The sequence below is a fragment of the Telmatherina bonti genome (genome assembly GCF_933228915.1).
Source record: "Telmatherina bonti genome assembly, chromosome: 10".
NCBI classification, from domain to species: Eukaryota; Metazoa; Chordata; class Actinopteri; order Atheriniformes; family Telmatherinidae; genus Telmatherina; species Telmatherina bonti.
The window spans coordinates 12,202,872-12,219,595 of NC_136628.1; the positions used below are offsets into that span (position 1 = coordinate 12,202,872).

Here is a 16,724-nt window from a genome sequence, read left to right on the forward strand (position 1 = left end):
CCCACAAAGCGCTCATCTTCCCATCTGCTTCCTACTAAATGTTGCTGATGACTCTCTGTAGGTATGTTTAATAACGGTTGGTATTGTAATTGTTATTTTATTAATTCATTTTCTTTTTTTACTTTTATTTTTCATTTTTTTGTCTGTTTTTGAATATTGTCACTATCCTACTTATGTCTTGTTGTATTTTTTCAGTAATTTATATTGCTTTGCAAATACTGTAACTTTAGCAGCTTAGACACGCCTTTCTTTTCTGTCTCTCTTTCTCCTCCTTTCATTTCCTCTTTTTCCCTCTTTCCCTGCCAGGTCCAGCTCGGCCATATCAAGACTGACGATGATTGCAAAATGATAAAAGGAAAATAAATAAATAAATAAATAAAATAAAGTAAAATAATTATCATAATAATAAAAATATTCAGATTATCAAGGGCAGCTATATACATGAGATGTCTCCCATGACAGAGCAAATCTGTCTGGCAAAAATATGGCACGCAGATTGCTGTTCTGTATGCTGAGATGCAGGACAGGACAGGTTAAAAAAAAAAAAAAAAAGGAAATCAGCCAGTTCAGCGACCCAGCGATGAGAAGTTGCATTTAGCTTAGCTGTGGAGAGCACATATGTGAGGGGGTTATTGTCAGTATAGACAGTGAATGGTGGTGCATGATAGAGATAATCTCTAAATCTCTCACATATGGCCCACTTAAGAGCCAGGAACTCAAGCTTTCCTGAATGAAGATGATAGTTATTTTCAGGGGTTGTCAGAGTCCTGGATCCATATGCTATCACTGCCAGTTTCCCCTGTTGCCGCTGATAAAACACAGCCCCGAGCCCCTCTTGTGAAGCATCACAGTGCAGAATAAAGGGCTGTTCAAAGTCTGGATATCCCATGATGGGTGATTGTAACAGAAAGTCCAATAACTGACAGAGCACCTCCTGATGTTTCGCTGACCATGTGATTGGTTGAAACGATGGCGCCTGTCCTCCACTGCCATGTTTTGGTTTCCCCTTGCTCGGCTTTTTTTGTTTCTGTTTGCCCCCCTCTGCTGGTTTTAAAGAAAGGAGGTTGTAGAGGAGCTTCGCTATGCAAGAGAAGTTTGGGATGTAACTGCGATAGTATAAGATAAACCCCAGTAGTGTTCTTAGTTCTCCCACTGTAGAGGGGGTCTTCTCCCTCAAAGCCTGTACAGGAGCAATGTCTGCATGGTCCATTGTATATCCATCTCTTGTAACCAGCCTTCCAAGAAATCTTCTTTGATTCTTGAAGATGTCACATTTTCTTGGTGTTAACTTTACACCATGTTTCTGATAACATTGTAATACACTTCACAGGTGATTCAGATGGTCCTCAAATGACTTAGAGTGAACCAGGTTGTCATCCAGGTAAGGCAAACATACCTCATCCCGCAGTCCCACCAAGCACTCCTCCATTGACCTCTGAAATTCTGCACGGGCTGATGAAAACCCGAAAGGGATTCTCACACATTCGTACAGGCCCCAGGGTGTAATAAATGCAGTCAGTGGGCGACTCCATTCTTCCAGGAAGCCCTGGTGATAGGCCTTTCCTTGATCGAGGACTGAGAACCAGGCACTCCCCATCAGGCTGTTCAACATGTCCTGTATGTGGGGAATTGGATGACGATCTGGCAGAGACTTCCTGTTCAACTCTCTGTAATCACAACAGAAACGAAGGCCACCATCTTTTTTCCGCACACACACAATAGGACTAGAATAGGAGGACTTCGACTTCACTATCCAGCCCCTGTTTAACAGATCCTCTAAATATTCTTTTACCTCTTTGTGGAGTGGTTTGGGAATGGACATGTATGTCCTTGTTACTGGTGTTGGGTTGCTCAGTCGGATTTTGAGTTGCAGTGAGGGGATGGTTCCTACATCATAATCATCTCGGGAGAAGGCCGCACACTCCTCTCGCAGCAGTTGTTTCACCTTTTGTTGTTGTGCTGGGGGCAGATGACTGATGGGAACTGGAGGATCCCAAGCACGTCTATTTCAAATTCTCTTTTGTTATCTGTTCCACTTTCTCCATTCCCTAACATGGATTGATTTTGTTTTTCACCACTGTTTACAAATATCTCAGTTTGGGCCATTTCTGGTGATTCAGTTAATGCTGGATATACAGTCTTCACTGGTTGGGTCTGTCCTAATACAGTTTTGGGGGGAACTCTGATGTCATGAGCAGTATCATTAGAGACCGGGATTGTGAGGCGGGACCAGGGACCTCGTTTCAGACACACTACTCCTTCTTTGACCCTTAACCCTTCTGGCAATAGTGATGGTGAAACAGGTTCAAACAGGACTTCATGCTGATCTATGAGCAGGCCTGTTCTCCCACTGCATTTGACCATCCTCATTTGTCCAGCTGGAATGACGGTGTTTTCTTTCCCTGCTTTCACAGTGCCATTGCCTTGTACATCATTCGCATTTTTCATAACTTTCTGGAATACTTCGGCTTTCTTACATTCAATGGAAAATGCTTTGCTGACAGCCTCTGTGACAATGGATGGAGGGTCAATCCCCATCTTTACCAGATATTCAATGACATTAAACCCAATGATCGGTTCTTCCCCCACTCCGTCTTCTTCAGCCACCAGAACAGGCACTAAAAGCTCTAGGTGTGTGGGATTAGCTGATGGCAACTTGAACTTGACTTCAACCCACCCAATAAAAGGGATTGGCGTCTTGTTCACTGCTCTCCCATCTAATATTCCAGGCCCAACAATTTCAGTGAGGCTTCTGACAGTGGCATGGGGAATATTACGTTGCCTCCATTCTTCACTCATGAGACACACCTGTGAGCCTGTGTCCCACAGTGCCTTGGTTTCCACCCCATCCAGCAGGCAGGTGATAGTACACTTTTTTCCTATCAGGCTGAACAGTTGATTTCTTTGCGTTGGGCAGAGGAGGTTGACCTGGACCCTCTCATTTATACTGGGTACTGCATCAGTAGTTTTCTCCCTCATTTTTGCCTCTAAGTGGTGTATGCTCTCAGTGATTAGCTTGTGAACACTTCTGGTTGACTGACTCTCATTTCTGTTTTCAGCTAATGTTGGTACTGATGTTACAGTGCTGACCGACATACCCACACCTCCATGGCTCTCTGACGAGTTCTTTCTGCCTCTGCATCCACGAGACAGATGACCGCTTTGTCCACATTTGAAGCAATTGTCGCACATTTCTCCTGTATTGTTATCTTGACAGTTTTTACAGCCACGCTTCCTACTTTGCCTTTGCTTGAAAGAAGGTCTGGATGTGTCATTAACCAGTTTTTTTATCTCTTGCATTTCACCTTTCAATTGTCTGATGGCATCCAGGAGCTCAGCTTCAGTCTGAGAGGCTGGTGGTTGAGTTTCCATAGTTTTAACTTTCATGCCTGAAGAAGATGGTCGTTCTTGTCTCCTAATTGTTCCAGTTGTCACTTCAGGAGTTGACTGTGCGTCCGCTCTCACTTCCCTGACTTTCAGGTCCTTACTGCTCCTCCTAAACTTTTGTTGCCTCTCCCATTCTATGCTGGCTGCTTCATTTGTTTTTGCTATGAGAATATCATCAGTGACTGTTGGATCATCCAGAAAGTTTTTTAGCTGATGTTTTACATTATCGCTCAAAAGCCCCGTCCCCACAGCTCTCAGAAACGTCCTTTGAATAAGCTCAGGACTGTGATGCTCATCTGTGCCAGGTTCTCTGGATGCAGACAACAATCTTTCTTTAAGTTCTATTGCCCGAAATAGTAAGTTCTGTGGCGATTCCCCATTATCCTGTGTAATGTTTATCAGGCGATGATACAAATCAGTGGAGCTATCCTCCTTGTAATGTCCCTTTAATATGGTGCGCAGTTGTGACAGAGTGAGATCTGTTTTTGTCTCAAGCATATCATGAAGGGGCAACCCTGGACTGACAGCTCTAACCACAGCTTCAATGATTTCCACTTCACTGTGTTTCTTTTTCAGTCCCATATCAATCTGATGCATCAGGTTAGAATGCGAGAGCTTGTCTCTCTGACCTCTCTCTCCAATCTGTCCATTAATTTTAAACTCCCTTCTTATGGTGACTTCTGGTGGGTTAATAGCAAAGGGGTTCTCAGGTTGTGTTGGCAGGTGAGCGGGCCCTTGTTTCATCACTTTATTTGCTAATTTAGCCATTTCCTCCTCCAGTTTCTTAGTTGAGGCTTGAAAGCTTAACTGCAACGCTGCATATTGCTCTCTCAATCTTGCTAGCTCTGCAGCATCTTTTTCAGCACTGTTCTCAACCACTTGTGATATCTCATTTTCCTTTACTTCTTCTGCTTTCGATATTAGCCTGATGAGGAATTCACGAGCCACTTCTTCCTCTTCAACAGCTTTCTCTGCGCTTTAACTTATTAGTCTGATCAGTGTGTGCTTTCTAGCCTGATTTTCAGCAGGAATCTTTGCATGTAAACATACCTCATGCTGGTCCTGCAGTTGCTCCAGTTCCATTGCTGATGTCTTCATGAAAGCCACGCTGGGGGGGTAGCTTGTGTCAGTCCCCTATATTCCCATATATATATATATATATATATTTTTATATATATATATATATATATATATATATATATATATATATATATATATATATATATATATATATATATATATATATATGTATATATATATATATATATATATATATATGTATATATATATATATATATATATATAGCTTGTGTCAGTCCCCTATATTCCCATATATATATATATATATATATATATATATATATATATATATATATATATATATATATATATATATATATATATATATATATATGTATATATATATATATATATATATATGTATATATATATATATATGTATATATTTATGTGTATATATATATATATATATATATATATATAGCTTGTGTCAGTCCCCTATATTCCCATATATATATATATATATATATATATATATATATATATATATATATATATATATATATATATATATATTTGTATGTATATATATGATACATACAAATAAATAAATAAAAATAAACAAAATATAATAAAAATAAAAACATAAAAAGAAAAAAAAAACCCCACAAGATTATTCAAATTTAATTTTGTTTGTTCATTTACTTGCATACTTTCTGCATCCATGACGTGTCTGTGGTTTGAACAAAACTTTATTTTTGTCTTTGAAAATATGCCAATAAAGTTAAGTTAAAAAAAAAAAATCAGACGCGTACATGCGCAGTGCACACGTGAGTGCTAGCCATTAGCAGTGATAAATACGTGGCATAAAGCTTTCGACATGGAGGTAGCCGCTCTTATTGGCCTGACTTTACTGTTAGGTGCGCTGGTTGTACTTGTTGGATTCGCAGTGGGGAAGCGGAAAGAAGAAGTAAAAGAAGCCCAGCAAGCGGCGGAGTGTGCAGGTAAGCGCTGAGCCAGCTACCGCAGCGGCGGCTGCAGGGAAAGCCGCGGGTTTCCGAAGCTATCACAAAGTCTGCGGGCCCCGACTCAACCTCAGTCTTTCTGTGTGTAAATATACACCTTGTGACTCATATTCAGCGCTAACCCGCATAAACTCTGACTGAATAAGCCACAAACTAAAGCAAGTTTTGAGTGACTGTCACATTGTCGTTGGCCAATGGGCAATTGTTATGTTGAAGGACCAATGGGATCGCTGCTTTCTGCCGAGGATCTGGGTCCTTTCATTGAAGACAAAGTTCAAATAAAATATAAATGGAGGACATGATAAGATCATTGCAACACTGAAAAATGCAGTTTCAGTTAAATAAGCTTTCATCAGTCAATTTACAGAAACGTTGGTACAGTTTCTTCCACAGATATTATTTAATCCTGTAATTATTTATTCAGCAGGTGTCATAAGAGCAACTTTACAACCTTTCAGAGCCAGTGTAGTCCTATAGGTCAGTGCTTTTCAACCTTTTTTAATCCAGGGCACACTTTTTTTCATTGAAAATAATCACAAGGCACAACACAAACCAAAACTGTTTTTAAAAAGAGACCAATAATAAGAGAATAATAATAAAAAGTCCATTTTGTCTAAATGTCTTGAATAGTAATCAGATAAACACAAGAAAAGGAATTTTATAATCTTTCACTCTTCTCAGTGAGAAACCTGGACCTGTTTGGATGAACATAGAGTTCCTTTTAGACCGATTAGGTACACCTGATAGTCTCTTGTACAGTAGTGTGTTACAGCATAGTGGTTGAAAAACACAACTGTAAGTAAATGACATATTCTAGTTGATAGTAAGTGTTGCAACTTCCACAGTAGCTACTGAGGAAACGTCTGGGTCCGGTGTATATGCTTGACGCGCTGTTGGCTTCTCCCAATAATGCACATAGGTCTCATATTTGGTAGGCTAATTTATTTATAAACTGGGGTACGTCCCCTACCTGATGTTCCGGGTGAGATTTAATTTACATAGTATAATATGTAACCTTACGTGCATCAGGATACTCATGCACTGGGGCGGTCAACAAAAACTACAACTGCCCAGCCCTCCTCTCCAGCAAAGCCAGAGTGACTGACTGACAATGCCTTCTTATCTAGTCAGACTTTCACTGGTTCCCATCCACGTGACCCCACTCCACATCACCATGATAACCATATTACACCAAACATCCTCCCAGTGATAATTCCCTGTCTAAGCTACATTTATGGGTCCTACAATAAGTAATCTGGTCTTTACTGAATAATATAAGTAAGGCTGTACATGTGGCTTTATAGATGATGGCTAAAAAAAAAAGATAGACACCAATTGTTAATACTATATGATCACAAATCTGTTCTTTAGTATAAGAGCAAGAACAAGTTGTGTTTTGTAGTTTTCTATAGTCTTTTCCCCCTTTTGTAGTGTGTCGAGTGCTGATTTCAGTGAGAATTGTGTTAAGAAGCAATTAAATAGTATTAGATACTATTGATGATCGCAGATTTTTTTCCAACAATAACTTGAAATGCAAACATTTAGACATATTTTTCCTGGTTTTTTTTATTTGGTACAAAACTGTGAGAAAATAAAGAATATAAAAATGAAATAAAAATTCCCTAACATCACTCAGTTATAGTATCTGTCTCTTAAAACCAGAAATATTTAGACTAATCATTTATAGATATGAATATGCTGCCATCACTAAAGACATATATTTTCTAGCCTGATTCAAAATCTATGTCCAGAAACAAACCACAATAATGTATCACATCTTTCAGGAACTGTGTGTTGATATAAAGATCTTTTTGTTTTGTTTTTTATGAATCTGACATTGCCAACAAACTTGTCAGTCAGACCTTGCCCTGTCAGTTTGGTAATGTCACTCTCTGTCATCACAGGGATTTAACTGATTTCAGTGGTGTTTGAAATGTCTTTGTGAGTACACTTGCTCCTCTTTCAGGTGAAACAAAAGCTGTGAAGGACCCTATATCCAAGAAGCAGAAGCAGGAGAAGCAGCGTAATCGTAAAGACAAACAGGCGCAGCACAGCTTCAGCCATCCACTGCTGGCTGCCTCGCTCAAGGTAAAGTAGGAAAATATTATAACCAGAAAACACAAATAGTAAGAGCTTGATGTTTACAGAAATTTTTGTATGTATAAACTGTTTTATAGGTCCCAGTTACTGTTTAATGTCTCTATTTTGTTTGGTGGATCAGGTGCTCATCATCACCACCAACTTATTTATAAAGGACTTTAACACAAGCACAGGCTCATCTGTAACATATTCGGCAACGAGATCTTTCCTTTTTATCTCTTATCCTTCACCAATCAAAGTCTGAACTACAGTTGACAATTTGCTCTTCTAAACTAGAAACACTTGGAGTGCAGATGTGCGTCTTCCCATTGTCATTTTTTGTTTGTGATTGTGGGAATGATTTTTGGCAAATGTCAAAATGGTCCCCATCTCCCCTGTGGTGAAGAATCTTTTAACTCATTGGCTGCCAGCCATTGCTGTAGTAGAGAAGCCCATGCGTGTTTTGGACAAGCTGCAACCTCCGGCGGTTAAAAGTGAATGCGGAAGTGCATAAAAATGAAAGCGTCCTCCTTAGAAAGAGTTATTTATAAATACATGGGTAGTGACCAAGCAGCAACCTCCGGCGGTAAAAAGTGAAGCCTATTCGGAAGTGCATAAAACTGCAGTTCCTCCTTCGTCCGCTAGGGGCTGCAAAGCAGAGCAAATCCCCATAGACTCCCATGTTAAAAAGACCAACTTCACAGCAGAAATAAACATGTTTACAGCCTGGTTCAAAAATCCATTTTTGGTTTAAAAGGTCAGGTTTATCTTCATGACAACTGTGGGAGGAGTGATTTTTTTTTTTTTTTCTTTTTTCTAACGCACCCGTTTTAAAGTAATTTAATCTCAAAGTTTGGCATATTTATGGGGTGTGTCCTTTTGATTGACAGGTACCAATCAAAGGCTTCAAGTATGAAGCCGTTAGCTGGTTAGCTTCCGTTATCTCGGGGTTAGCTCGGTTAGCTTTTAGCTACAGAAAGCTCGGAGTTCGCTCGATGTCAATCATCTGCCATGACGCTCACGGCTGCCCTCTCAGCTCCACCTCTTTGCCCATATTTGTATTTTCCGGGCGAGACGACGCACATGCCTCTGCCAAGATGGCGATGGTAGGAACCGCAAAACCAAGCTTCAATTAAGCTCTTCAGAAACCTACGGGGAGACGTTACGGAGACTCCGTCCATCTGTTTATATTCAGTCTATGGTTTTGGAGCATTTTGCTAATTTTTCAGACCTGTGTAATGTTGAGTTCTGGTACTACAGATGTGGAGGGCATTTCAGCCAGGGGTGTGCACCAGGGCATCATAGGGGTGTGTACTGGAAGCACATTCACTACGTGTTGGGTTGCAGCTGCGTTCACGCTCAAAGCGCACTCAGAGAACCCGTGTTGGGGACGTTTTGACTCGCACACCCGACAAAATCCACTTGTTGTAAACAGAAACAGCAAAAGGACAAAAGATGTCTTTCAGCGTTTCTGGCAGTGAAAGTTCTGATTCGGAAAGATGTAAAAAAAAAAAAATCTCTGGCAGCCAATGAGTTAAAAGAACTCCTGGGTCCAGGCAGTGATCCAGATCACCCCTGAAATGAAATCATTTGTTCCATTTCTGAGATTTCCTGGAGATTTAATTAAAATCTATCCATATTGTTTTGAGTTATGTTGCTAAGAGACGGACAAACCAACGTTGTCGTATACATTACCTCTGCTGTAGTGGAGGTAAAAATGCTTCTTTGTTCCATTTTAAAAGCAATGAATGCATTAGTTGAACAAAACTAATCTGATGGTGAATATTTCATACTCCTCCCTCAGACTCATAGTTGTGCTTGTGGTTATTTGTGCTCTCATGCATTTCAGGGCCACAGCGGGAATGTGACGTGCCTTGATTTCAGCAGTAATGGGAAGTATCTGGCATCCTGTGCTGACGACCGCACAGTCCGCATCTGGAGTACCAAGGACTTCCTACAGCGTGAACACAAATATCTGAGAGCCAATGTCGAGTTGGATCATGCCATCCTGGTTCGCTTTAGCCCAGATTCCAGGTCTGTCCTTCATCTGACATCAACGCAAACACTCAGTGAGACACAAACCAACTGCATGAACTTCAATCAGGTCACCCTGATTAAAGATGGATGATTTAAAATGATGAAACAACTTAAATCGACAACTTATTCTCAGAGTAATCTTTTTATTGTTATTTAGCAGGATGAAAGGCCATTTTTATGTGGATTGCTGTATTTAGAGCAATGCTGTATAATTAAAGCTGTACATTTAGTGACTGTCATAATGGCCTGCATAACTGTAAGAAGCTGGTGTGGAAGAAATGTAGATATTAATAACATCATGTTTACTTCATCACATTTTTTCCTGTTCAATAAGCGATCAAAAAGGCATTTTTATTCAAATAGTGATATTTTGTCAGAGATAATTTAAGATTAATATCAATCTAGTGCAGAGGAATGCACCTCCGGTCCTCGAGTCCCACAGGAGTTTCCCTGCTGCAACACACCTGATTCAAATCAACGGCTAATTCGCAGACTTGTGCAGAGTTTGATGTCAAGCTCTGGACACGTCTGCTGATTACGTCTGATGTGTGTCAGGTGTGTTGCAGCACAGAAACTCCTAACATTTGCAGGACTGTGGGACTCTAGGACCGAAGTTCCCGACCCCTGATCTAGTGACTAGAACACGTAACGGAAGGCGTCCAGGCCAGATGTCCCAGTCACCATCTCCAGCTCCTCTCAATACGGAGGAGCAGCGACTCTGTTCTGATCCCCTCCCAGATTACTGAGCTTCTAACCCATCTCTAAGGAGGCGGTGTCTGCGTCAGGTCAGGCCTACGTGGATAACACTGATAGCGTGTGTGTTGATACTCGAGCGTTGGGTAAAAGCGTCTTGTTGCAGGTCTGCAGGTGTCGGTAGGACCGGATTAGGCTGGTAAACTCCATGGGGTGGAGTTTTTTTGATGGGTCGCTTCAGTTCCAGCAAATATTTCCTGTTTTATAACAACAACAGCAGGCAAATGCATTTATTCAGCGACAAGACCCAAACATCCAGAAATCACTCTGAACAATCACAAGGGAGGAGGGTTAGAGTTAAACCACTACGTCCCTCGATGCATGTCAGGTCTGAAGAGGTGTGCGTCAGTCCTCTGTGGACCTGCGCAGAGCTTTCTGCAGTTAAGGCGTAACAGACTTGATGCAGACGCCGTGTGAGATCGGGCCACCCCGCCAGGTGGTCTCAGCAGAGCCTCACAACACGTTTGGGCCTGCAAGGCCTGACCGGCATCCTCACCCGCCATCTGAGGCAAAGTTTTAGCTGTGGGGACTTCATAATGTTACAATTACCTTAACTGACCAGCTGTATTTCACCTGCAGGGCGTTTATCACCTGGCTGGCCAATGGAGATACTATCCGCATCTTTAAGATGATCAAGAAAGATGATGGCACTTTTACCTTCAAAGCTTCCTCAGAAGATTTTCCACAGAAACACAAGGCCACCATACTCAACATTGGCATTGCAGAAACAGGTAAAAGCAACAGAATGATCTTTAAATAGCTGAAGTTGTATGATGCTTTGGATTTGTGCTATCATTCTGTTCAAACGTTATTACCAGTATTTATTCACATGAGCAGATTGGCTTTTAGAAACCATGATATTTGTAAAATAATTGTGAGATGACATGATTTCAGTGTGAGAAGTATTGCTAATGTTCTGCAATCGTTTGTTTGTCTGCAGGTAAATTTATAATGAGTGCTTCCACGGACACCAGCATCCTCATCTGGGACCTGAAAGGAGAGCTGCTGGCCTCCATCAACACTAACCAGATGACCAACTCTTATACTGCCATCTCCCCATGTGGAAGGTCAGTCCCACTTCTCCACCTGAAAAAGGAAGATTTACTTCCACATGGACTCAGATATTCAGTGCAGTTTGATCAGTAGCTTTGATGATTTGAAGTTTTTTTTTTTTTCCCAAAGCAGATTTTTTCTAAGCTGACTCTCTGATGTGAGTATTTGGGTCACTAAGTTATACTTTGTAAGCAGCTTTTGTTTCATCTCATCATCAAAACTGTGATAAAGGCTGAGCGGTTTGTTTGACATCCGCTTCTACTCAACACTTGTAGGTCATACTGCATGATTGCCTTGCCTGAGCCTCTTGGTTTTCTGTCTGATGGTCTGCAGAGACATTAATATGTACCTGTTAAACATGCAGAAAAAGGGCACGTTCACACTGCTGCCGTTGGGTCCGATTTAAACCGACCGCAGTCTTCTTCCAAGAATGGTGTAATTTATTTCAAGTTAATGTAATTAGCATGGCTTCAAAATTTCATTTACAACAACAAAAAAAAAAAAAAAAGGACAGGACAACAACACTGAAATATATTTGAGTATTTATTTTAAGCAGAGCTTGATCTGAAGATTTTTTTAAAGCTTGTATAATATCACACTGACTCTCTAGACCACCTCCCTGCCGTCTGTTATTTTACTACTTGGGACTTCATTCATTTGATTGTGAGAAAGATGCATAGACCAGACATCATCCACCATCCTGCTTCCAGCTCTGTTCTCTGATCCTGAATCACAGAACCAGAAGCTAAAAACACTTGCTGGCTGCACAGGATGCGTGATGGTGAGAACTTTCCTCGCAATAAGCACAAGGTTTGGAAAAACTGCTGCAGAGCTTCACAGTAAAGGCGAGCTCGGTGCCTGTACACGTCATTTCCACAAAAATAAGACAGAAGGGAAGAAGAAAGGAAAAATACTCCTGCAACTCGCACTGAATAAATATCTGCCTGCATATCTAATCCAGCAGTTCTCAACCTTTTTGCAACCCTTGTAAAATATCTTTGTCAGGCACTGCAAAGTATTTGTGGTTCAGAAAAAAACATGAAATACAGCACTTTTTGTTGTCCTTTGTGTTTGGTTTATTAAACTTTTAACTTTTTTAACTTTTAATGTAAATTTAGTTTATAAATGTACATTTACATTGGATTAAATATATTAAATATTTATAAAAATTTATATTGTTTAAGGGTGTTTTAAAGAAAACATAAAAACAAATCTGTTTTCAAAACATTTAACATACCCCCTAGAATGCCTTGAAGTACCCCCAGGGGTACGCATACCCCCATTTGACAAACAGTGATCTAATCTCTGTAATTTTTACCTGCAAAGCTGTTTTATTAAGAGCATCGCCCCGTAGCGAACAGTTGTTTGACTGTGACGTTGCACAGACGGTTTGGTCTGCAGTTTGAGCATAAACTGGAAAAAAAGGTGTAAAATTTTTCATAAACTTAAGATTATCCTGGTGAGAATGTATGTATAAATATGTATGCTGAATGTTGCATTTTTTTAATTATTCCTGATTGAGTATCATTAAAATATGTGTGGACTCTTTGGTGTGATGGCTTCATGTAATCTGTCTCTGTGTTCAGGTTCGTAGCGTCGTGCGGCTTCACTCCAGACGTGAAGGTGTGGGAAGTTTGCTTCGGGAAAGGAGGAGAGTTTAAAGAGGTGGCACGAGCATTCGACCTGAAGGGCCACTCTGCAGGAGTTCACGCGTTTGCTTTTTCCAATGACTCTCACAGGTAAATCTCATCTTACCAGCAGGCAATAACTCCAGCTGGTTTGGTTTGAAAAGAGTGATTCAGATAAAGGCTCTTGATGCTGTGGGGCTGTCCTGGCTGGGTGAGGATGCTAAGACCACGGATTAGACCACTCTGAAGGGACCTGGAGGGCGCCATGGCAGTTCACCGAACAAGTCTAAATGTGTTTTATGGACTTGGAGAAGACCTGTGGAAGGTGGTCTGGGAGTACTGGGTACCACACCCCCTTGTGCAGGATGTTTTTCACCGTGTGGGGATCCCTCCCAGCTCCCCTTTTTTATTTTTTAAATAGTTTGGTCAAATTCTGTGCAATACCTGTAATCTACAACTGTTTGGAAAGGAAAAGAGCAAAATATAGTCCTAGGGTAAATTTCCCCTGTTTTAATTTTGCACAAATCTTTGCAGTCTTTTAATCTTTAAATTCCTTTTTATTATAGCTTACTGTGGAACTGACATTTAAGGTTTAAGGCAAATGTGGCTGGAGAGAGGGAAGTCTGAGCTGCCCCCGCGACCTGACCCCGGATAAGCAACGAAAAACGGATGGATTTAGATGAATATGAATGCAGGAAGTCTGCTTCTGTTTGTCCACCAGTACCCTTTAGACCATGGATGTCCAGTTGGAGCAGGGATGACCATAACTGTCCTGCAGGTTTTTAATGTATCCCTGTTCCAACACACCTGGCTTCTGTTAAATGGATCTAACAGCCAATAAGGTTCTGCACAGTGACTGATTCATTTGAATCAGGTGTTTTGAAGGAGGGACACATGGTAAGCCTGCAGGACTGTGGCCCTCGAGGACCAGATCTAGGCACCCCTGCTTTAAGCTCTTTCCATCCTCCACGAGAAGCGAGAACTTGATTCTTGTTCTCGAGGCTCCGAGAAGAAAATGAGTCATTTTGTTCTCGCGGACGCGTTGGAAGACCGTTCTCGACACACCGGGCTGGCAGAACTTTTTTTCTTGGGGGCTGCGAGAACTGTCGTGTGATTGGTCGGACATGTGAGGTGGGCGTGGTTAACATGGAGAAAGCATTAAGCAGAGTTGCTGCTTCCATGTGTTTGCTGTTGTAGCTGAAACCGATTGTTTTGATAAAACAGCTGATGTAGTGAGAAAGTACGAACATTTTTACATGTGGCATTAAAACACTCGGACCCAGCCGCGTGCACGACCCGCCCTGCCGCGGACGAAGCTGCTCGTTAAATATGAAACTAGAAAATCACTCGGAGAGCGGAAACCTCCACCAAGCACAATGTTAAAGAATCCTTTTAAACAATTCCTGGATCCAAACGGTGATCCGGATCACCACCAGAATTTAATCCGTTTTTAATTTTCACATTTCCAACAACTCTTAAAATATTTATAAAAATCTGTCCGTCACCTTTTGAGTTATCTTGAGCACAAAGACGCTGGGAAAAACATAACCTGGTGGAGGTAACAACCGGGTTCATTGCACATGAAAGCAGACATCGCCCCCCGCAGTGATCCCTCCCCGCTGCAGACGTGCTTCTCGTGGAGTATGTATGGACCTGACGGAAGTTTTTTTCTTGTTCTTGCAGCCTCGGGAACAAGAACTCAGTTCTTGCTTCTCATGGAGTATGTAACAAGCTTTACACCCCCTTTATATGTGTTTGTTGAACCAACTTCACAGTGATGACAAGACTCCAGATGGTTAATTCTTCAACTCTGCACACAAAGCCTTAAACCACATATTTTATCCTTCCGTGTTTTGTAACTTTCTTTATTTACTCATCAGGATGGCGACTGTCTCCAAAGACGGCACATGGAAGTTGTGGAACACTGATGTGGAGTACAAGAAGCAGCAGGATCCTTACCTCTTGAGGACAGTTCCCTGCTCCTCATCTGAGGGAAGCCGGGTTGCCATGTCTCCAGATGGTCGGGTGGTCGCCATCAGTGATGGCTGCAACGTGGCGATGTATGACGCAGCCAGTGGAAAGCTGGAGGAGGAGCTGCATGGCGTCCACAGCGAGGAGATCACTGACCTTAGGTTTGATATTAATGGGCGCTTCTTGGTGTGCAGTGGTGACAAAGCCATCCGGGTGTTTCACAACACACCGGGTTACCGTGCCATAATCAGGGACATGCAGGACATGCTGAAAAAGGCCCAGAACGAGGCCATGAAGCAGAGACTGCAGCAGCAGATCAAAGAAGCACAGAGCGCCCTGGACACCGTGCTTGCTGCTCCTGTTGAATAAAAAAAACCACAAGGACCCACCTTGTGATTGAGGCGGTTTTCACACAGACTGCTTAGCTTTTTTTTTTTTTGTGTGTGTGTGTGTCAGTTCCCTTTTTCTGCCACAACGTGACCTGTTGGGATTATGGAAATTTGCATGCAGTTTTAATAAAGAGGATCTTTTTATGGAAAGATTAAACGCGTTGTTTCTGCTTTATGCATCTTAGTTGTTCAAATTCTTAGAACTTTTTCTTAAAGCTTCAAGTGGAATGAGGAACATGGCCGACAGCTGCTGTCAGAATTTGTATCGCTGCATTACTTCAAAGGAAGAATCATGATTGGGGTTTTGTTATGACTTTGCAGTTCTTCAAAGAAATCCAGAGATTTCTCTAAAGGCATGCAAAGACATGTTGCCTGATTACAGCTCGGAAAGAAAAGCAGGTGTGAATAATAAAGATTGCTTAATTCATTTTAACAGTGGACTACCTGAGATGTCTGAGCAGAGCTGTTCTTACTTTATTAAATTAAATTCTGTTGTGGAAAAAAGACTGGAGGGGTGTAAAAATGGATGTAATGTAAATGTGTGTGTGGCAGGTGGGAAAAAGGCTTTTCTCTGCATTATGTGACAAGCAATTTTGCTTTTCAATTTAAATAAGTGTCCATTTCGGCTGATGCAGAGAAAAAGCATCTTATAGGGACTGTGAACATCTGCTCCAGTTTCCATAGAAACCACCCTTTTTTTTTTTTTTTTTTTTAAATCAACAAGCTGATTAAAAATCTGATCAGGCAGAAACAGTGGCCCCTCTCTGGAAACTGTCAATGATATTGAACCTAGAAGAAAAGAAATGTACAGCTTTTGGTATGCAGAAGTATAAAAACGCATTTAATGCTGCTTTTCTCATAATTTAGAGTCTGATTGTCTCAATCAAATTATAGCTGGAAATTTGAGTCCCCTTTAATAAAATATCTGGGTTCTTCGATTATTTAAAGAGTATGTGAAAACATAATCCTGCCTGTTTTCGTGATCTTCGTTATTATTCCCCGTTATGTATGTGGTAGCTGGATTGCAAAAAGCCTTCTTGAAAAAGCTTAAATTAGCAAGCAGCAATAAAACAATCAAACACTAAAAGATGCTTAAACTATAAAGGAAATCTATTTGGATCTAATTGGGCTGTAAGCGTCACAACTTTGCTCACATGTTCTCCAAAAAATGGAAAAGGCAACAAAAAAATAAAAATAAAAATCATTTCCTAAAGTTCTTGAAACCTATAAACTGAATTATAAATTGTAGGAAAAATTATCAATTTTAAAATTTAGGCACATAGCAAAGTAAAACCTAATGAAGTTAAAGAGGTAACTATTAAATCTTACAACCAGGGGCCCCGCCAGGAATTTTGGGCCCTATGAAAGACAATGGCAGAGAC

General features: G+C 40.9%; 1 protein-coding gene across 1 annotated transcript; it reads left to right on the top strand.

The window, feature by feature from the left end:
* The first annotated feature begins 5,253 nt into the window (after positions 1 to 5,253).
* tbl2 (transducin beta like 2) lies at positions 5,254 to 15,418 on the top strand. Its single transcript, XM_079248275.1, has 7 exons — positions 5,254 to 5,411; positions 7,399 to 7,520; positions 9,361 to 9,545; positions 10,881 to 11,032; positions 11,242 to 11,368; positions 12,941 to 13,093; positions 14,863 to 15,418. The coding sequence occupies exons 1-7, from the start codon at positions 5,288 to 5,290 to the stop codon at positions 15,320 to 15,322; spliced, it is 1,323 nt and encodes a 440-aa protein (XP_079104401.1). The 5' UTR covers positions 5,254 to 5,287; the 3' UTR covers positions 15,323 to 15,418.
* Positions 15,419 to 16,724: the final 1,306 nt, after the last annotated feature.